This window comes from Drosophila willistoni (assembly GCF_018902025.1).
Source record: "Drosophila willistoni isolate 14030-0811.24 chromosome XR unlocalized genomic scaffold, UCI_dwil_1.1 Seg144, whole genome shotgun sequence".
NCBI classification, from domain to species: domain Eukaryota; kingdom Metazoa; phylum Arthropoda; class Insecta; order Diptera; family Drosophilidae; genus Drosophila; species Drosophila willistoni.
The window spans coordinates 9890587-9912930 of record NW_025814057.1 but is presented as its reverse complement, the minus strand read 5'-3'; the positions used below and the strand labels follow the sequence as shown (position 1 = coordinate 9912930).

Here is a 22344-nt window from a genome sequence, read left to right as displayed (position 1 = left end):
GACCCGAGCAGCATAAATAGTTTATTAATAGCAAAAAAAAAGCGCAACTGAAGGCCACCTGTCGAGTATGTGCACTGTGTTTATTCAGGCGTGAATATGTTTAAACATTTTTGATGGCTAATTAAAATTGATTGCCTGTGTGTGTGTGTGTATGTGTTTTATATCGCGTATGTGTATGAGTACGTTGAAAATTATCAATGAGTTAATTAAACTTCTGTTGAAGTTTCTGACCAAAATCAATGCTGACTTAGAGAGCGCGAGAGAGAGAGCGCCAAAGAAAACAAAAGAGAGACCATTGCGTTGCGCCGTCAAAACGGAGTTACCACCATACAAATTATTTAACTTGTATCAGATGCTAAAACAATAACAACATGAATCGGTGTTGTTTTCTTAGTTTAATGCATTAACATATATAGCAATTGGCTTTTCAATGATTATTATCAATTCAATTTGCACATAAACAATAAGAACTGATAAATAATTGTGGCATGACAACCCTAAAGAAAGAACTTACAACGGCAACTCCCCTCATTTGCAACGCGCAGCTGTTTTTGCTCGCTCTCTCATGCGTCTCTTACGCTTATTGGTTGTTGGCTCTCTCTCGCTCTCACTCTCACATTGTTGTCACGTCACTTTTTGGCCAAAACACACACAGACACGTTGACTCTGGCTGACGCCGTTTCATTTCTGTCAGTCTCTTTCAACGTTTCTTTCGACGTGAGTAAGCGTTTGGTGGGGCTCTGTGTCTCCTGTCTTCGTCGGCTAATAAATGCGCGCGTGCTGAGAATTGTGAAAAGAAAAGTGGAGAGAATAAAGGAATCGAAACAAAAGATTAAAAGATAAAACAAAAAGTTCATTATCAAATGCAACAAGAATCCAGAGAAGACCAAGAGACATAGAGAAAAGTGACGCGAAAAGGTCCAAGCGCAACGGACACTGCCCTTGAAAGTTATGCATGTGTGTGTGTATGTAAGTGCGTGTCTCTAATGGATGTGTGTGTGTGTATGAAACGTTTCCAAAAATTCTTCAATGTAAAAATAAAATTCGATTAAGTTTTTAAAGAGCACAGACAGCAACAACAACAAAGGCAACCTTGAAAAGGCAGATCTGCCGCTGCTTATTCCAATTTGCTTCTTTTTTTTTTGTTTTATTTTTTGGCTATTTTTATGTGAAATGCTTGAATAGTTTTCCATGTGTGTGTGTGTCTATGTCAGTGTCAGTGTCCGTGTCCGTGCGTCCAATAAGAAAAACAGTGTCCAAGAACAATGAGAAATTCCATTAACATGGTGTCCGTGTGCCAGCTCTGTTAAGTGAATATCATTTTACAGTGTATCCGCATGCACATACAATTTCTAGTTAAACTATTTCCCAATTAGAATATAATGGTCAATGAACCAATAGATCCTCTTCACCTTAGGAATTGTATCCAAATTGAAATCTTTTCGAGGTCACATCTAATTGATGAATTTTGAAAAATCTTCGTATCTGTCAATCCTTTTACAGTTAATTAATATGAACGTAAATGTATTTGCTGTATCAATTAACAGTCAACTGGTCAGTTAACGCAAAAAGCGGCTTCAATAGGAACCTAAGAATGCCCACTAAACGTGCTCTGCGAAAGTATTGTTACGCTTTCAGTTTTAATAACATTTAATATTTAATTGTTTTCTGCCCATCCCCCTCTGCCAACCTTTGGCTACGCCCTTACACATTTTACCTATTGTTTTAATTTTCCTTGTTTCTTTTCAACTTAGGGCCCTTAGATAAATATGTCATGCAGGATGTATTCAGTTGTCTCTAATAGTTTTCATTGTGTTTAATACATACAATATTTTCTTATAAATTTTTTCACATCGTTTTTTTTTTGGTGGATATTTTCATACATTTTTTTGTAGTAGCAGCAACAACATTCAAGGAGGAATCTGCTGCCGCTCCCAAAGGAAGAAAAGGAACTGGAACTCACGCACAAAACGCAGCAGCAGCAGCAGCAGGAAAAGCAGTTGGCAATGTGCAAAAAAGCGTAGTATATATACATAAATAGTAGTAGGCAAATGGGCATAACGAATTTCTCTCTGTGTGTATGTTTGTGTCTGAGAGAGAAAATGAGGCGCTAATTAATTAACTAATTAAAAAAGTGAAAAGCGGCGCTGCGAGAAAAATAGGTGAACAAACACACACCAACCAACAAACCATAAGCAACAGCAACAACAACTATAAAACTCTTAAAATGACATCATACGCAAATGAGACAACAACAGGAACAAACACAACAACAGCAGCAGCAACAACAACAACAACAACAGGAAATGCCACAGCAGCAGCAGCAACAGAGGTCACCAATGTAGCTATAGATGGTAATGGAATAACACTTGGAGCAGGTGGAGGAGACACTTCTACTGCAATTGAATCATCCTCTAAAGTCATGGCCAAGCAATTGGCAACAAACAGCAACAGCTATCATCACCACCACCATAATGACGATGACAATAGCTCCTCTGATGGGCGAGAGAAAACCGATCATACACCTGAAAATATTAAGAAAATCGCCGAAATAATGGGCGAGGATGTTGTTGTTGGAGGTACGGCTGCTGCAGCTGCAGCTACTTCGCCGTCCATTAATTTATCACCACGTCACAATCTGCAACATCATCATCATCATCAACACAGTCAACAAAACAATGCCAATTTTGTTGGCTTGGGTGCTGCCATTGATGAGTCAAATGCCAAGTTCTGTCTTGGCAAGCCGCCGCCATTGCCGGCTGAAAAAGGTGAGTGTTAAAATCAGCAACCACAACAACAACAGCAACAATAGCGACTAATTTGCAAGTCTCTTTAGTGTTGTTGTTGTTGTTGCCTTAGCTTGTAGTTTTTAATTTGAATTTTTAATGAAGTTACTTTATTTTTTTTTTTGTTGTTTTACGAGTCGTTTTGCTTTTTGGCCACGGCTCTTAACGCAAAATATTTATTGCAATAGTCATAGCCAAAAAAAGTTAACAAGCTGGGGCACAGTGGGTCAGATTTATGCACAGTGACAATTCACTTTAGCGATTACACAGAAAGTTCTTAAGGGGGAATTGTTTCCAAAAAGGAGAGATATCAATAGATATCCAAAACTGACTCCCCTTCCTTGTCTTAACTTCATCTAGACCCAGATTCTCCATTGAACCAAATATTTTTTGGTTTGCACTTTCTCATCCTGAAATAGAAAAAAATTAATTTATAGAATTTGGCTTAAAATTCTATCGCTTGATCGGTTTTACAATCTTCATTCCATTTTGGTATGTGTGTGTATTAGTCATTCAACCAGTTGGCACAAAGAAACGATCAGGTATTCCATTTCTACCCATGAGAAAGTTAGATTAAACGTAAAAACATTTGTTGTCCTTGAACATGATGGTAATTAATCCCCATTTGCAATGCGAGACAATAACACTTGTTGAGCTTTATTCAGGGAATGCAATCGTAACGTAAACCTGTTTCAAAAGATTCACAATTAGCGGCCATGGGAATTTATTTCTTTATCTTTTCCTATTATTTGTATAACAATTATCTGCTCTAAGAAACGTATTTGAAGAGCGGTCATCTGGCAGACAAAATATGGGATACACTTGATAAATATATAAAATAAAATGATAATAATCTTATGCAGATTGCCAAAAAAACAAAAATATTTTCCAAATATTTACATTTTAAGTAATTGAAAAGATTTTTGTATATATAATTGCCGTCTCGAAGCATTTTGCCTTCACTTCACTCATAAAAAAAAAGCAACGAACCTTCCCATATGTATCTACATATATGTATATATTTGTATATCACAAATGTAGCCCACAAATATTCGATCTCTCAACGAGTTTCGTTCGCTGAGTCACCCAACGTCACCTCCAGTAAGTAGATCGGCGCGGGGGGATTTGGGTATACAACAAATTGCGTGCGCGGCATGAGAATGTGAGATAATAATGCCAACCAAACAGCCAACCAACCAACTGACTGAATGACTGACTGGGGCAACCGTGTTAGAGGTTCAAATTGTATTAGGTAAGAGATTTTTTGCCAAAGAAAAAGAAAAGTTAAAGTAACACTGATAAACGCTTGGGAAAAGACAAAGAAAACAAATCAAAGTACATGCTCAGTTTAAGTGTCTTGCGATTCGATTAAATTATACAGTAAACACTCTCTATAATGTGGCATAAAGGCATATAAAACTATGTCACAATTTCTATATATGTATTTGATTGTGAGTTTTCAAGAGAATTTCAAATATTTCAATTAATTTGAAATGTCACAAAAGTAATTATTCCTCATAAATTATGGGAAATTTCTTGAAATCTACGATATAATAAACTATTTATAGTTTTTTAAAAGATTACAAAGTCAATGTATATACATTATATAGATATCTATACATATATAAACAAGTCGATGACCTCAATCAGATGGATGACAAATGAAGCAACTCTGATGACCACTGAACACCATCAAAAGTGGTTGTCGTCGTCACAAAGCTTTCTCCATCCACCGCCACCGACGCCGTGTGTTGTGTATTGTGTGTTGTATGTGTGTGTTTCAAGCAAAGCAAAGAAAATAAATTTAAATATATAATAATAATATATATATTTGCATGTGTGAGAAGCAAAAAAAAAACAAAACAGCATGAACACAATTTGTTAAATACAACGATGCTTTTAATACCTTGTAAATTGAGAGAGTTTACAATCAAAACTTATTTTCTGTGACTTGTTGGGTCCTCTTTTATCAATCATTTAATGAATTCAATTTCTTATTGAACCTTGGCTTGGAGAACCCACCTAGACCCAGTTTGGTCCGTAGTAGAGCGGTTTTGTATCTAGATCACAATCATATCGAAGAAGACTCGAACGAATTGCGATTCTGTCTGATGCTTCATGGGAATTGTTTTGTCCATTCGCTGGCATTGAATTTTTTGATACTTAAACTGAACAGATGTAAGATTATGACCATGTAATCACCCCTTTTTGACCCATTCGTGAATCATTTTCTACATCGTGTCGACCATGAAACAATGTAATCCAATTTAAGACACGTGCTTGTGATTAACAGGCATTATCATCTCGTGAAATTTCGCAACAATTCTTCGTTCTTGGCTCAATTGCAGGGCTTACCTAATATAGGAGAAATGAATCTTGTCTATTCGAATATACCCCAGTTCAATCTAGAGACAATTTGTGAAGAACAAATGACAAAAAAGACAAAGCATTTAACAAAATGTTTTGATGATTGAATTTTTTTTAGGTTTTTTTAGTTTTACGAATGACGTAAGACAAGAAACTAATTAGAAACCAATTGAAAGTTTGTTCAAAAAACAAAAATACAACAAAAATTGTTATAGATTTCCGTTACCAAATTTGCTTACACTCACATTTGGCCTACAGAAATTGCGTTAAGCCAAAAAGAAGCTTAAAGACCAACCAAAAATCAGCAGGCGGTCGGTCAATACAATAATTTCCTCTGTTAGACTTTCCAAAACTCTACTCAAAGAAGGAAGAAAAAAACAAAAAAAAATTTATAAACCGTAATATTTTGCAAAAAGTAAAAGCTAAACAAAACACTCACACAAGAAATAAAAAGCGGTAACAAAAGACTTTAACGCTACTCAACAATTGCCAAACAATAATAACAACAATAATAATAATAATAATAATACTGCAACAACAACAAATTCAATGTGTATGAATATTGTGGCCGCAATTTTCAATTGCCATAGAAAAATGATGTTGTGTTGTGTATGAGCCAAAAGACATTTTGGCCATGCACAGTGGGCAATATAATTGGCTATTGTATATGGCATATATACACACATACCCATATACCCGTATTTCTACTTCTCTTCTCTTCTTTTTGTGGTCGCATATCGCGGATATTGTGTCGGCATACAGACAATTTCCTGTCAATTTTCTGATCTTTACTAAATATGTATAAACTCAAAGTCTACCAAAGTCTGGTTAAAAATTTACCAATTATGGTAACAAGACCAACGGACTTTGTGCGAGGAAATGAAGAAATATCAGAAAATATGTTGAAATGATTTAAGAATTATATTAAAACGCGCTACCCCCATTCGAGATTTAAGCACAAGTGACTATAAAAACTAAGTAGGAAGGTTTAAAGTTAAACAGTCCATGAAAATCATAACATGGAATATCATCAAGTTGCTAGATCGTTTTCAATTGTCGGTTAAGTATCACAAGAAAGCATTTTAAGCCTAAGAACTACTTAGAAAGAGTGACTTGTGTATTAAGTTGTTTACTAGAAGTATGGCTACTTAAAATCCAATTATATATGAATTCTTCTATATAAATAACATTATTTAACTAAAGCTGGAATCAAGTTAAGTCATAGACAAAACAATTCAAGCATAGAGATTAAAAGTCCCATTTGAACCATCAATCATATTAATTAATAGAATGGTTTTTTTGTTAAGCACCTTTATAAGGTTAAACGAAACTTAAGCTTTTGTGTGATTTAAGATGATGACGATGTTTAGGTAATTTTTAATTTACAAGCTCCTTTGTTTTGTATAGTAGTTAAAAAATAAATTCACATGTCTCTAATAGCATTTCTAGAATTTCCAAATTAGGGTTCTAAAAAAATGAACATATAATAATATAATTTATAGCATCAAACCATTAAGAAAATTACTCAATAAGAGCATGAAAAAAATGTATATAAATTTCTAATATTTAGTAAACGATATTAAACAAATTACGGGTTTTTATAGAGCTGGAGAAAAATTAGTATGTTGATGGGAAAAATGCTAGGAAAAATCTTAAACAAAGACTTGTAAATAGTTATTGTGTTATATCAATGAAATTAAAACAAATTTGAATATCAAATAAAACTACTTGTGACCGATAATACTATATATTCAATCAACTGGAAGCAGTTTTAGTCATTTTCGCGATTATTATATCTAAAAATATATTCATGATCACCAAAGATCAAGGAAAATTGCTTGAGGGATTAGACGGTATACATGTTTTTAAAGATAACAAATGCAATTTTAGTTGCAGTTTTACGTGGTGAAAATTATATCATAGAATAAGCTTGGCAAGGTGAGAGAAAAGGAGAAAGAGAGAAATTCAAATGAATCGAACTCGCAAACAGAACTGCAAGGGGCACGAACACACGAATTTTTAGTTTCCGGTGTGATTTTCTATTGCCAAAATGAACCAACTAATAATTGGATGTCTATCTATAACTATAGTTATTGAGTTGGGAATCGAGACGAAACAGACAGACAAACAGACATTTGGATAGTGTGTCCATTATTAATATGCGTTAGCCTGCTTGTCTTCCGTAATGCGGAAGTTAATAGTGCCCACCACCTGCACCCTAGCTAGCTAGCCAGGTAGCTTCTCCATGGTCAGTGGTTAGGTCTCCCTTCTTCCTCCTCTCTTGCTGTCCATCATTCCCCTATGAAAATCAACGAACTCTAACCTTCACTTGGTTTGGTTTGGTGTGTGTTTGTGTGTGCGTTCAGCCATAGATCACGAACTGCAAGGCGAGGCAACGGCCCAGTTTAGTTCAGTTCAGTTAAGTTGAGTTTGCGTGGCCAAGTTGAAAGCAAATTGTTTGATTTTCTTTTACTTTACTACTACTACTACTATATATTATGCTATGCCGCGGAAATGTATTGTCTAAAGAGAAAGAGAGAAGGAGAAAGAAAGAAAGAGATTATTGCAGTTAGCGGAAACAGTGAGGGAATGTCAGTTAAAACAGGTGAACAGCAAAGAAAAGGCCGACCCTAAGTGCGAGTCGTATGCACAATCGGAAGTTCATTGAATTGGGGTTTTCCCTTTATTTTTAAGAGGGTTAAATTGTATAGATTTCATCTAAACGCTTGAGAGAGGGTAAATATTCAATTCTCTGGCTAATTCCGTCCCTGGTTTAGTTTTAGTTTCTTTTTCACTGCATTTATAAATGTTAATAATATGGAATAATAATAAAAACAACTGTAAAATAAAAAATGTTAATTTAATTGTCTTGCATTGCAGTGGCTAGAGCGAATCATCATCATCATCAGCAGCAGCAACAACAACAACAACAGCAGCAGGAAAATAATCATCATCATCCAGACGTAGACGAAGAAGAAAACTCGACGGAATCTAATTCAACGTCGACAGCTACAAAGCAATCACTGGCATTCACCATAGATCACTTTGATACCTCAGCGAATGATGCAGCTGCGCAGGCGGCACGCTATAAGAATATGATGGAACGTTTTCAAAACCGGCACAAACGTGGCGCATCCATGTCCAAGCTGGAGAGCGATGGCCCAGTGACGCCAAATGGTGGTGCCGATGAATTGGCCACACCCACACCAACCAGTGAACAAACACCGCCGCCGCAGGTCAAAATGCGTGTACGTGAGCGCAGTGCCTCAAGGGTGAGGGATGCCTCCAAGCGTCACAGTTGGTCACCACGTAGCTCTGGTACATCCGAGACGACGGCATCTGCTGCTGCAAGCCGTCCCACGACAGCAGTGACTAAAAGCAAGGTGTCGCCTTCTCCGGCCACAGCCAAAGGAGCTGCCAATTCGATGGCCAATCGTACAGGACAGTTTACCCCACGATCAACGGCCATGCAACTGGCCCTTAGGCAGGTGGAGATGCTGTGCCCACAGCCGCCGCTAGCCGATGGTAAAACGCAAATCGATGAGGATGTCGTCAGTGAGGCTGGCACCTACACTCTTGACGGCGACAACTATACGGAAGAGCAAAAAGATCTGATGAATATCGATCGTAATGCAGCAGCAGCCGCGGCGGCGGCTGCGGCGGCGGCAGCTGCTGGCAAACAGAGACCAAAACAACTTCCCGTTAAGGCGGCAAGGGCTAGCAATGTTCTGGAGGTAAATTACTATCATGAAACGCAGCCGCAGCAAGAGTCAAAGGCAAGCAAAGCAGGGTCCACATCAAACACTAGTGCTACTGGTGCCTATTTGGAACAACTAAAGTCACGTGTGATGCGTCAATCGTGTCCTCCTCTCCCGAGGTCACCGCCATCGCCAGCCGCCGATGTTGGTTGTTTCACTAGCGTCACTACCAGTGGGGTTTTGGCCAAACAAAGAGCCCTCGATACTCATCCCAAGTTAACGCGCCACTCGCACAGTCTGTCCACATCACAAATCGATAGCTCCGAATATGTCAGCAATGAGGCCAAATTGCGTCAGGCTCCGGGTGGAGCATTGGCTGGTTCGGCCACAGACTGCCAGAAGGCCGAGTACCGGCTCAATGTGTTCACCACTAGCACGAATCAGCAGCAGCATCAAATGCCAGAGACTCCTACGACGCCCACTGCCACAGAGGCGGCATTGTTGCAGACGGCACAGACGAAGCAGGACTGGATTCAGGAATGGGCACGCAATGCTCGGGCACGCAGTTTGGCTCAGGATGTGAGTGGAAGTACTGCAAGTCGTCGTAAACAACAGCAGGCACAGGTAAGCTAAGAATATCATTAGTTAACCATATCTCTTCCAACTGATAAAATAGTCAAATATATCGGATTACTCGAATATATTACAGAGCTTATATAGGAAAGATCATTTAAAATGGGTGGGTGAAAATATATTTACCAGTGCCTAATCTAAGACTGTGAATTATCCCAAAAGTATGCAATTCTCTTGTTTCATACCTTCGTAGCGCGCCTTTTTGCAACATTTTCTACATTTTTATAGACATTTTAAGATTATTTCAGCAAAATTCAGTTTTCTTTAAAAAAGTCTTTGATAGAGTATTGTAGGGACAGATTTCCCACATTTCACATTTCTAACTCCTTGATTTTGCTTAGATCAGACTACTTCTAGATAACATATTTTGAATATCCTATGGAAAAAGAAAAGATATAGTCAATTATGTAACTGCAAGGTTATACACCAAGTCGACACTCGGAATTGTTTCGGTTTAATTTATTACTTTTTTTTTTTTCATTTTTTGGTATTTTTTGTAATATGTCGGGATTATTATGTTGTTTTTTTGTTGAACCAATTTGTGGATTTGATTAGAACAAATTGGCAATGGCATTGGCTGCATTGGTGGCATCGTTGGCAATAGTGTTGGCAGCCTTGACGGCATCGTGGGCCACATTATCGGCAGCATTGACGGCACCGCTGGCCACATTTGTTGCGGCATTGGCCACATTGCTGGCAACATTTGAAGCAGTTGAGACGACAGTACTAGCAGCATCGGCAGCAGCAGAAGCTACTTTACCGGCGGTGCTGGCAGCATCGGAGGCAACTGTACCAGCAGCACTAGCAGCGTTTGATGCAACTGTGCCGGCGGCACTTGCGGCACTGCTTGCAACCTTAGAAGCATCAGAAGCAACTGTACCAGCGGCACTGGTGGCATCGGATGCAACTTTACCTGCGGTACTAGCGGCACTGCTTGCTACTTTATCGGCAGTACTGACGGCAGTTGAAGCTGCTTTGCCAGCAGCACTGGCAGCATCAGAGGCAACTGTACCTGCAGCACTAGCGGCACTGCTTGCTACTTTGGAAGCGTCAGAGGCAACTGTACCAGCGGCACTGGCAGCATCAGAGGCAACTGTACCTGCAGCACTGGCGGCACTGCTTGCCACCTTCGAAGCATCGGAGGCAACTGTACCGGCACAACTCACAGCACTTGAAGCAACTTTTGTGGCAGAATCGACAGTTTGACTAGCCGCCTTTGTAGCATCGGAAGCTACTTTATCAGCAGCACTAGTGGCACTGCTTGCTACACTGGAACCAACCTTAAGCAAGGTCTTGGTCGTACCGCTTGATGTGGCCTCCGAGGCAACTGTATTTGCCATGCTGTTGGCAGTATTGGAAACATGGCGACCCATAGCATTGGCCGTCTTTGAAATATCCCGGCCCACACTTGCCGCCGTTTGGGCCACACTAGCCGATGAGGAATCACTGGAGTTGCTAGCCGCCGCCGAAGCAATTTGGCTGGCCGCATCCGATGCTGAGCCATAAATTTCATTAGCCAATTCGCCAACAGAACTAGCCACATCCTTGGCAGCACTTGCTGCTGTCTTATCCACACTGGTCGAGGAGTCATCACCAAAGATAGAACTAATTACGCTTTGAGCCCCATCGATGGCGGTATCGGCAACCTTTTGAGCTCCATCGATAGCTGTATCGGCCACCTTGCCGGCACCAGTTAAAGCTGAGTCTGCCACACTGGTGGACACCAGGGACGTTGTCTTTGGAGTTTTAATTGTTTTCTTGGCTGAGGCGTTTTTCAAAGCTGCAGCGATTTCCTCGCCAGCTAAAGTTTCCTGTAAACAAAACAACAAAAATACTTTGTAAACCTTCTTTCTTATTCCATGCCATTGAAGGTGAACACCTACCGCCTCTTGGGAAACTGCATGTCCAAAGGCAATGGCACTATTCGAAATCTCTTGTCCAAACTGTGTACCCTCCTGGCCCAAAGAGTCGCCAAAGATGGAGGCATCTTGTCCAATCTCAAGACCAAGATTGCTCTACACAAAGCATAAAATCAGTTAATTGTTCAACAATTAATTGTTTCCTTTCACTCCTTACCAATTCACTCAACGCACTCCTGGCGCTAACTTCCCGTATTGGCAACGAAATGGCCAAAACTGCTACCAACACAAATGCTGCTACGAATTTCATGTTTAACTTTGTTTTTTCAACTAATAATTTTGCCTAATTTCACATGGTATTTATACCAAAAAAAAAACTTAAAATTGTTTATATGTATAAACGATAAATTTTAAATTGTCACAGTCAACTTCTATATTGACTAATGGTCACCAAAATTTGTTTATATCTATGGAATTTTTTTTTATTTTTGTTTTAACCAAAGGTGAACTTTTTTGTTTTTCCCTTATCTAAAGCTAATGGAGTGGTGTGTAGGTGATTGATCCATTTTTAAATATATAAATATACGAAATTTCAGCTCCACGGTTGAGTGCAAGGCACCACCAATCCTCATTAACAAAATTAACCCATTCGTCCCCCGACCCTTACCCTCACCCTTTCTACGTATTCCTTCTTGTGTTTGACATGGCTTGTAAGCGAATATGTAGTTCCATCCGGACATTTCTAATGACCTAAAGCAATGCCACCGTCTGCCAAGTTATCTAAAAATTGTCTGCTTATTATCAAAGAACTGCGCACACCCGTCATTTTCATCCGTTCTCAATTATTACGACATAATTTTTTTTGCAAACAAAAACAATCGATACGGTCAAAGTTACAATAATAAAAATAAAAAAAAACAAAGAATTGCTAACCGCATTATTATATGCTGACTCAGTTAAAAGTGATACGATAACTCTCTGATTAGAGATGCCAAAGATCGCGTTAAAACCCCTGAAATTTTCTCTTAAGGAAACATTTTCATCACTTATATCGATCTATATATCGACTTGTAGATCTCAACGATAGTTTTCTGACTGGCGATGCCAAAGATTGCTTTACATTCGCAGAAATTTTCTGTTATCGAAATACTTTCTTCACTTATCGCATATATCGATCTATATATCTATCGTAATGGAACCTCAAATACCAATATGCCTTTTTTACCTATTTAAAAGTAGGGTAAGTCTCCATTAATGACGACTTAAGACATAAACATTTCTATATTTAGACTGGGAAAAGGCGTAGAAATTTATAAGTCATTTGAATGATTAATATCTGAATTGTAAACTACAATCAAATGTTTACTATATTTACGGCCAGACATAAATAATTTCTATAGAACTACCAAACCACAAATTTGTGGCATTTTAAAAGGATTTCCTATGGGGATTTCTTTCAATGGGAATTTATATATACATAACATGAAAAAAAAAAAACAAAGCAATCATAATGCAGTAATCAGAATTTATTTATTAAAAGAATTCATTAAAAAAAAAAGAACAGAATTAGTGTGCGGTCTTTAGATTTTGTTTACAATGTGATTAACCTTCTTGTCCACTTTGTTAGTCACTTCATCGGTTTTCTTATCGACTTTCTTGGAAATTTTATTGGCTTTCTTATCCACTTTCTTGGATATTTTATCAGTTTTCTTGTCCACTTTGTTGGTGATCTCGTTGGTCTTGTCATCTACTTTATCGGTTATCTGATTAGTTTTGTCATCGATTTTATCAGTTATCTGATTGGTTTTGTCATCGACCTTGTTGGTGATCTCGTTAGTTTTATCATCGACCTTATTGGTGATCTCGTTAGTTTTATCGCTAACCTTGCTGCTTATCGATTTCTAGCGAAATAAAGAAGAAAATTTTGATTGAGTTCAGAAATGGGAACACTCCCATATTATTATTATTACTTACAGCTGCCACTTGCTGTTGTGCCACAAGGACACAGGCCACAATGGCGAAAAGGATTGCTACTGAATATTTCATTCTTGTGTTGTGAATTCTTCAATTTAGTTTCTCAACTAATGCCATTTGACCAAATTCTCATGATATTTATACGGAAAGACATCTAAAGATATGAGATTGTCACGCGCCACTATATACTTTGAGTAATGCTTAACTGACAGAAAGAAGTTCCTGTGTTTTTTTTCGTTTTATCAATCTATTTTTAATCAAAATCACTTAAAAACCCCCCCGAAATCAAATCATCCTGATAAACCACCTTACCACGAAATATGTCTGAAAGGTGTCTACCGCAAGTTGAATGAATTGCATCCGGTTAATCAAAACATACAAAAACGTTCTTAGAAGCAAAATATGCGTAACATTCTAACCCGGTCAGGTTATTAAGCAAGGTACTAAGATTGGCCAACGATTGATTTGGTTTATCTAGTTCAATTCTTGTTTTGTAGAATGGGTGTTTAAGATCCGGAAATACCAATATCGACTCTTCGAAAAGCTAAAAAATTGTTTAAAAATTGCACAAATATTTAATATTTTTCTATACTTATGGTTTATGGCATAAAATATAACCTCGATGGAAGGGTTATAGTAAAAATTTGCAATAATTTTCAATCTCTGCGTGTATTTTAAACGAATCCAAATGACAAATTTGGTTGCTCAAGCTTCAATAGTCTCCGAGATCAAGTTGTTTATGCTGACAGACATGGCAAGATCAACTCGGCGGTTGATGATGATCACGAATATTTATTTTGCCCGCCTACTTTATAGATTTTCCAAATATCTAGCTGGCCAGTCGTATAACCGATAAGTATTTCGGTTTTAGCTGAACTTTTTAACGGTTAACCACTTAAACACGCTTCAATAGAATGATTCTCTGTGATAGTTATTGATAATAAATCAAAGAGTATTAAAACCGCAGAGGCCAATACATAAGTGCGCTCATTTATGGAAAGTTTACACTCATTCAAATTTTTATTGATTTGTAATCGCGCATAAATAATTGTCTTTTTTTGTATTAATATTTTCACTATCAAATGGGAAATGAATGATTAATTTTTTTTTGCACTTTCATTATTACAACTTAATCGATCTCTCTCTCTCTCCCTCTTTCGACAGCAACTAATGACGCGCAGCTATAATTGCTCGGATACGGGTGTCGATTCCCTTACTGATGACAGTCTCAGTCTCTATCATCAACATCAACATCTGCAGCAGCAGCAACAACAGCAACAACAACATCGCCAATATGTGACAGCAGCAGCAGCACAAGGAAAATTGAATCGCAGCAATTTGGCCGAACGTTATCGTCTATTGGGCGACTGTGACTACGCCAGCGATCCAGCGTTGTGCAGCCACAATAATAATGATGGCGGTAGTTCAGGATCTCAGATGATTGAGCCACCGTATAAGCCACCCAAAAGTCCCAGTAAGATACCATCGCCGTTGCACACGCTGGGACGTGCGCGCAGTGCCAGTCGTCCGCGTCCTCATACCACAGATGCCTATTTGGAGCAGACGGCAGCAGCCATTAGCTGTCTGCAACAGTCGCTATCGCGACGTAGTTCCGTTAAATCGCCGGCTCAGAGCAGTCCACAGCATAGCCTAGAAACGGCAAACGGTGGTGCTGGCGGGGGTGGGGGCGGTGGCGGTGGCTATCGTCGATCCCCATTGCATCGGGCTCTCATGACCAGCAGCATCAACGAAGCGCAATTGCAGTTACTCACCAGCGGTGATTATCTGCTCAAGCAAATGAATCGGCGCAAGAACTCCTTGGATGATGATATCGAGCCGCTTGAGTCATCCGCTCCGTTGTCGCCGCTGCGTCGTTCGAGCTCCTTCCAGCAGCAGCAGCAAATGCAACATCAACAGCATTCATCCCATCATCAACACCACCATCATCACCATCACCATTCGGGTCGTCAGGGTCGCCCCAATTTCCAGAATCTATATACTCCGCCAGCAGCTCGTCATGCCCAGCAGCAGCAGCAACTGTTGCAACAGCTTAAGAAATCCTCAAGTAGCAATAATTTTGAACAAGCCTATAGCGATTATGACAACGAATTGCAATATTATATCAACGATGAGGATGAACTGGGCACTGGAGGTGCCTATTACTCTAGCAACGAAGAGGATGAGCCACCAGATATGTTGGAGCCCCAGGAGACGGCTGTACCCCTAAGCAATACGCGTCTCAATAAGGCTCTCCTCATGCGCATCGAGAGGAGCAAACAGCGACAGCAACAACAACAACAGCAGCAAAACAGTCATACACCAGCCAAACCCAGTTCAGCTCCAGCTGGCAAATTATCAGCTGCAGCTGCTGCTGCTGGTCTAATTGCCTGTCCCAATACTCCAGAATTGCCACGACGTGGCATTAAGAGTGCCACAGCCCGTACAACTGTCGGCTCGATGAAACCCTCACGTCAGTCCATGCCACGCGACACTAGTCTCAGTCGTTTGGCCCAACAGGTTCCCAGTTCCTTGGCCAATGCCAAGAAACAATTGCTCCAGACCGCAAATGCGAGCAATCGCGAGCAACAGCCAAGAGTGCAACCAAAATATTTGGATATATCCAAATACAAGTCGGCCCAATCCAATAATTTTCTGCGTAAAAATGATGCCAAGAGTACATTGAAGCCATCGGAGCAAATGAAACGTAGCCCCAGTGCCTCATCTATGGGTCTAAGCCGGGGCGAGGGCATACGGGCCAGTAATCGGAGTGTGCGTAGTGCCGCCTCCGTAATGAATAGCAGTACCACATCACTAGGTGCTGGTGGAGGAGGAGGCGGTGGCGGCATGGGCGGTGGACTAGGACCACGAGCTTCTTCAGCGGTGCGACGTGATGCCTCAGGTAAGTTTTTGTGTGTTTTTACACCTACTAAAAGAAACACGACTCATGTAAAAACTCTTTTATCGCAGTCAATAAACAAAAGGAAGCTGAAATGGCCATGTGGAAACGTCGCTCCACCTATGATCCAATGAAGGCAGCAGCCGAAGATCGCCGCAAAAAGGAAGAAGCGCGTCGTGCCCAAAGTCAGGCAAGACAACAACAACAGGAGCAGCAGCAGGAACATCTCGACGATGAAGTGCCTTTCGAGAGGTAAAAGCTTTTAGAAAAAAAAAACCAAACTACAAATTATACATTCCAAAAAAAAAATAGGAAATATTGCCCCAAGTTCCTTAGATAGATCTCTTTTTTTTTGTTTGTAGAGCAAGAGAGAACGTTTTTAGGTGCAGAAACAATTCTAGAATCAATTGATTTCTTTGAATTTATATGAATATTATAACTAACTACACTAAAAGTGTAACTAAAATGAATTTCTATAATCTTATGAGAAGAGATATCTAAATTATATAGATGAGAAAAGAAATTTAAAGTAGATAAGGAAAGACTTTAATTTTTCCTATTTATATATAGTTGTATATCTTCCTGTGACTCTATTTAGTATTATATATATATATACATATATTTTCTATATATTGATTTGTAACATTATTGTTTTTTATATTTTTATTTTTGTTATACTCTCTCTATATATATATATTCTTTTGATCATTAGCTTAAGGTTATGGTTAATATCGCGACTAGAGGTAAAGGTGCGTTTTATTTCTGATTATTTCCTTTTGTCAATTAGATCAAACAACCAATCATATACTTTATATCATTATTGCTAATTAAACAATCTACATATATTAGTATTGCTAACTAGACATCAAGTTGTTGATAGTAAAAAGAACAACAAAAAAACAAAAAAAAAACCAAAATATATAACACCTTCAATTTGTTATTAGTATATAATTAGGAATATATGTACCTATATCAATTAATTAATGTGGCAGTGAACAAAAGCAACAACAACAACAACTACAAAAAGCATTTAGTTAAATTTTATGTATAATTTTTGCTAATTATGTTTCTTTCTCTTTTAATTTTTGTACACCTTTCTTTGAAACAAAAACCAATCAACCAACCAACCAAAACCAACCAACACCAACCAAACTATATATACACACACAACTCCTGTCAGACCATCACGCTCACACTATCGCCGTGGACAGTTATGACCAACGGATATGGATAATATGGGTGTGGTGCTAGTGACCGATTTCTAGATCTTCTACTACAATAATACTACTGCTATAACACTAACTTATTTCCAACAACAACAAGAACATACTATTACTATATATACACACATATATATATATATATCACGACGATACGATTACGATACGATATTATATTCCACATAAAATCGAAGCAAACAAAACTCAACGATGCCAATAGAAGAGCAGCAGATAGCGGCAATGTAGTTGCTCCTTTTCATCCCCAAACGAAAAGCGATCGAACAACAACAACAACAATAATAACAACGATATCGAACGAGATAGAAAAGAACTCGCACACATACACACAACACACAGATATATATAACGCAGCAATTATTGATGCATACTTTTGGGCTTTGGGTCCCCGTCCCCTCTACCTAAATAAGTTGCGAGTGGATTAGAGCGAGACACACACAAGAAAAGAAAGCGCAGCGAGAGAGAAGTTTCTTCTGTTTGTATTCTCCTCTACCTCTAAAATTAGTAATTTTTAATGCTTGTTTGTTTGCAAATATGTCTTAAATATTATATATATATATATACATTACATATATGTATATCTAAAAAAGCCATACAACAAAATTTTGTTTGTCAGTTTGTTGCGTTCCTTTCGTTCGTTCGTTCGTTCCTCGTACTCGTTTTGTGTCTTGTGTCTGGCTATTTCATATGGCGCTAACAACAATAAACAAAAACAAAAATCAATTGCATAATACTAAAAAAAAAACAAACTAAAACTAAAATCTAACTTCACGCTGCAAAAACTATGTAAATCTAAAATTTCATTAAGAAAAATTCGCCAAAATTAGAAAACCTTGTTAAAAAGTATTCTCGATATCTATGTATATCATTTAGTAGAATTTTCGTCTCCACCAAAAATTTAATCAACATCTCTTACTCCTTAACACACATAACACACACACATACAGAGACAACTTCCCCCCCTTTATAGACCTTTTTTGTTTTTCTCTGAGACGTGGATTTCTATATTAACTAACTAAAGTTTTTTTTATATATCTAATTCAATACGTTTTTTTTTTGTTTCTTATTTATTAGAGAAATTCAACGAGTTCATAGATAAACCAACCAATCTATATCTTCAAATACAATATTCTGTATGAAAAAGTATTTAATTTTAGTATATATATTTCATTTTATGTTAGTTTTCAAAAAGAATTGTAGTAATTAAATCTGGCACTCTCATCATAATAATTCAATGTTATTCAGTTACTACATCTTGATGGGAAAGTCTTCCATTCGAATTTTTGAGTCAAATTCAAATTTCATTCTATGTTTTATGGAACTTAATTCATAATGAAGTCCCGTCCCAAGAAAAAATTGGTCGTTGTCTTTGTTGTTGGCCTGTGTGTAATCTCTCCTACCTCCACCCCACCCCATTAACTGTGTTTTGTTAATTGTAAAAACGTTTGTCTTGTTTCTTCATCACATTTAAACCACAAAAAAAAAAACCTGTAACTTGGCTAAACACAACTACTTAACACCGAAACTCATCAACAAATTAAAAATGCTTTCTTAGAATATCGCTGCTAGATATATTTTCACATAACATTCGAGCGATAAGATCATTCACACACCCACACACACACACACACACACACACATTCATTGCAAATATTGTATTAAATTTGAAAATTAAGAATTTGAAATTTGGCATAACTTTGAAGTAATGTTGATTTGTTTTTCTACAGTGTCCTGCGGCCAGCCAACAATTTAACCCTCACGGGAAGCAGCAGCATTCACTACAGTCCACGAAACTCAATGGAAAACGACGCTTGGACGCTTGGTGAATCCTCAGAGTTTGGCGATGATTACGATGAGAATGATGAGATTGACGATCACCATCACCATCACCTCCATGATGATGATGTTGATGCTGATGACGATGATGTAGATTTAGATGAATGTTGTGAGAATGATAATTATCATGATAATGTTGCCGGAGGACAAGAGTCCGATGATGTTTTTGAAGTGGAATCTGTAGAGGGTACGCCCCAAATCGCCAAGTAGTAAGGGCAGCAAACGTGATATACATATATATATATATAAATCCATATAAAATATACATAATTGAATATATGTATAACATATTGATTGTATTACTTAGCGAGCGTAGTAGTGTGCGTTATATAAATATATACATTCATACATACATACATACATATATAGAAATATTTTTACTATATAGTACAGAGATATGTATGACTCTTTCTATTTTTTTTTTCTCTCACGGATTTTTCAATTGAATATTGTTTTTAAATGAAAATAAACTTGAAATATGATGTATATGCTTATCAAAACGCGATTGATGCTGTCCAATTGTCCTCGTATTTATGCCATAACAGATTACAAAAACACACAAAACAATTGTCCAGAAATCTTTTCAAAATGCTAACAACAATACACGCATAAGTTCAGAGTGATACAAAAACAAGAAACAAAACAAAAGAAAACAATGCACCGACTCTTCAAATGTAAAATGCTAAAAAAAATGTTATAATTTCAATAGCAAAAATAATTGTAAATTTTATTTGACGGTGCATTTAACTAAAACGTTAAATTCAGTTTTAAACAATATCTAATATATCATATATATTTATATATATATACGTTTGTATGTATATATTATACTCACATATGTTCCAGGCATTGTTTTATCAGGCACATGGACTGCAAATTATATTATAAGAATTTTTATTCGAACCATAACGGGAATTGAATTTATATATTATATGATGTACTCTTGTGCCCTCCCCTCTCCGTACATTGTCCCGGGTTCAAAACAAAAACAAAACAAAAAATAAGTAAACTAAGTTTCTCTCCCCCGCTCCACTTACTTTCGTAGGCTTTGTAGAGCGTTATATAAACATATATATTTTTTTTTGTATTAATAAGATATAGTTTTATATATGAGCATATGAAACCAACTGAACAATTATATATATATATACTGCAGCGAACGAGGGAGAGAGAGAGTTAGCGAGCGAGCGAGAGGGGAGAGCGTATTGGATAATTGCTTTTAAACTTTTTAAGTTGTTAAAATTTGATTGTAAATTATTATTATTATTATTATTATTATTTTTTTTTTGTCAGCTTTAATCGGTGTTGGTGTCCATTATTTTTTTTCTTTTTAATCTTGCTCCTATATATCCTGAATGAAACTTGAATTAAGAAACCCCAAAACGAAACAAAGTTTTGTGATTTATGTGAATTCCCAAGTTCAAGCTTCATTGATTGATATATACATACATAAGAGTTCCCTCGGGCAGCTGCACTAAAATTATTATACACATTTGAAAAAAACAAATATTCTTTAGATTTTTGTTTATACATACAAATATGTATCTACATTTTGTTCAAAGTGAACACAATTCAGCCAGAAATTGTTTACTACTTACTGTCTTGTTATTTCATTTGGCATATAATTTTAGATGCAAAACGAAAATAAACGAAAAATCATACAAAAAAAAAGGAAAAGAAAAAGAAAAACTTTGACGTGAAAAGAGAAATGAAATTCATTTTGCATTCATTCAACATTTTGTAAAATGTGAATGCAAATGAATTTCTTCATCTCGGCACAATAATTTGAATTCACTCAACAGCATGCTGCTAATTTTCACAGAATGTTCTTATTGCCAAGCAAAACACAAGTGAGAAATTCCTTCTACCGAAATGTAAACTTTTAAATAAAAATGCCAATTGCATTTTAATTACTAACAAAAGGGGCAAAAACGCAAAACGAAGAGCAGCAGCGCGGAAACGGCAGTTATAACAGCGGAACAACAAGTTAATTTCACCCAATCTCAGGACACACTAAACAAAATAACTGTAAGTTAACTAATTTTCTATATAATTTTACACTTTGTCGTTTTTAGATTTTCTACCAGTTTAAGTAATTTTATCATTGTTTTAAATTAATGTATCCTTTCAAGTTACCACCTATTAGGATTTTAGCGCCCCCGCAGCTTCATAAACGGTGGCTTGAGGGTTGGGGACGCCTTCGCTTAGGAATAGAGTCGCGAGTTCAAGTCTCGGCTTGGTTGAAATTTTTTTAATATTGACTTGAGCATTATTTCCGCGGCGCAGCAATTAAATTTTTTTTCTTAAATATGCCTTTTTTAAATTTCTAATTAAATTTAAGTTAAAAATTATTTATTCAACGTCTGTAAAATATAAAAAAAAAGGAAAAACATAATGGTTCCTTAAATCATTTCAGCTTACTGCTCTCGCCATGCGTACATTTATAGTAGTAAAGATCATAAATCTCAGCTTGAGAATTCTAATGCGAAAACCGAAAAAAATGGGGGCGCTCTAATTGGTAATAAGCTCGGAGTAGTTAGAGGAGATGCGTTGCGGGAGCTTTGCTGTCACATCGTGTGACGTCACACACAAAAGCTGTACTTAGTGAATTTTCGCTGCACTAATTCTAGATCAGTACGGTAGCTTAATGGTTAGAGATTTTGTCACTCGTACCTAAGGTCTGAGTTCTCGAATCCCGCCCACGCGTGTGTAATTATTAGGAGATTTTTAAGGAATAAAAATAAATTAATTGTGTGTGTTAAAAGGTGGGAGGGAGGAGGGGTAAAGAAGAGTGGGTTGTTGTTGTTTTGGGGGGAATCGAACAGAAGGAGAGTAGAATACAATAAGAATGGTTTGTGTGTGGGGGATTTGGGGAAAAAGTTTGTGTGTCTCTTAGGAGGGGTGTTTGGAGAATATGAGAATATAAAAGAAAAAAGAAAGAGAGGTAGTAAAAAGGAAAGGTGTGTGGTGTGTGTGATTTTGTGTGTTTAAGGCAGGAAAAAGAGGCCCCCAACCAACCACAACCCCACCACAAAAAATTTGAATTTTTTCACACGT

The 22344-nt window shown here is 37.4% G+C and overlaps 3 protein-coding genes across 3 annotated transcripts; 1 reads left to right on the top strand and 2 right to left on the bottom strand.

The window, feature by feature from the left end:
- Positions 1-723: 723 nt before the first annotated feature.
- LOC6638691 (AF4/FMR2 family member lilli) lies at positions 724-20544 on the top strand. The gene is made up of 8 exons (XM_047012118.1): positions 724-969; positions 1896-2768; positions 4397-4575; positions 5135-5204; positions 8034-9475; positions 14482-16216; positions 16285-16465; positions 19179-20544. The coding sequence occupies exons 2-8, from the start codon at positions 2228-2230 to the stop codon at positions 19495-19497; spliced, it is 4467 nt and encodes a 1488-aa protein (XP_046868074.1). The 5' UTR covers positions 724-969; positions 1896-2227; the 3' UTR covers positions 19498-20544.
- On the bottom strand, positions 9888-11659 carry LOC111519772 (mucin-22-like). Its single transcript, XM_023181723.2, has 3 exons — positions 11561-11659; positions 11368-11499; positions 9888-11295 (listed from the first exon to the last, which is right to left on the bottom strand). The coding sequence occupies exons 1-3, from the start codon at positions 11651-11653 to the stop codon at positions 10036-10038; spliced, it is 1485 nt and encodes a 494-aa protein (XP_023037491.1). The 5' UTR covers positions 11654-11659; the 3' UTR covers positions 9888-10035.
- On the bottom strand, positions 12864-13403 carry LOC124460715 (GRIP and coiled-coil domain-containing protein-like). Its single transcript, XM_047012180.1, has 2 exons — positions 13318-13403; positions 12864-13244 (listed from the first exon to the last, which is right to left on the bottom strand). The coding sequence occupies exons 1-2, from the start codon at positions 13387-13389 to the stop codon at positions 12924-12926; spliced, it is 393 nt and encodes a 130-aa protein (XP_046868136.1). The 5' UTR covers positions 13390-13403; the 3' UTR covers positions 12864-12923.
- Positions 20545-22344: the final 1800 nt, after the last annotated feature.

Coding starts and splice junctions, on each gene's coding strand:
- LOC6638691 (XM_047012118.1), top strand. CDS start 2,228: ATGACATCATACGCAAATGAGACAACAACAGGAACAAACACAACAACA. Junction 2,769..4,396: donor GCCATTGCCGGCTGAAAAAG/GTGAGTGTTAAA, acceptor TACATTATATAG/ATATCTATACATATATAAAC. Junction 16,466..19,178: donor GATGAAGTGCCTTTCGAGAG/GTAAAAGCTTTT, acceptor GTTTTTCTACAG/TGTCCTGCGGCCAGCCAACA.
- LOC124460715 (XM_047012180.1), bottom strand. CDS start 13,389: ATGAAATATTCAGTAGCAATCCTTTTCGCCATTGTGGCCTGTGTCCTT. Junction 13,245..13,317: donor CACAACAGCAAGTGGCAGCT/GTAAGTAATAAT, acceptor TTATTTCGCTAG/AAATCGATAAGCAGCAAGGT.
- LOC111519772 (XM_023181723.2), bottom strand. CDS start 11,653: ATGAAATTCGTAGCAGCATTTGTGTTGGTAGCAGTTTTGGCCATTTCG. Junction 11,500..11,560: donor GGAGTGCGTTGAGTGAATTG/GTAAGGAGTGAA, acceptor TGCTTTGTGTAG/AGCAATCTTGGTCTTGAGAT. Junction 11,296..11,367: donor ATGCAGTTTCCCAAGAGGCG/GTAGGTGTTCAC, acceptor TTTTGTTTACAG/GAAACTTTAGCTGGCGAGGA.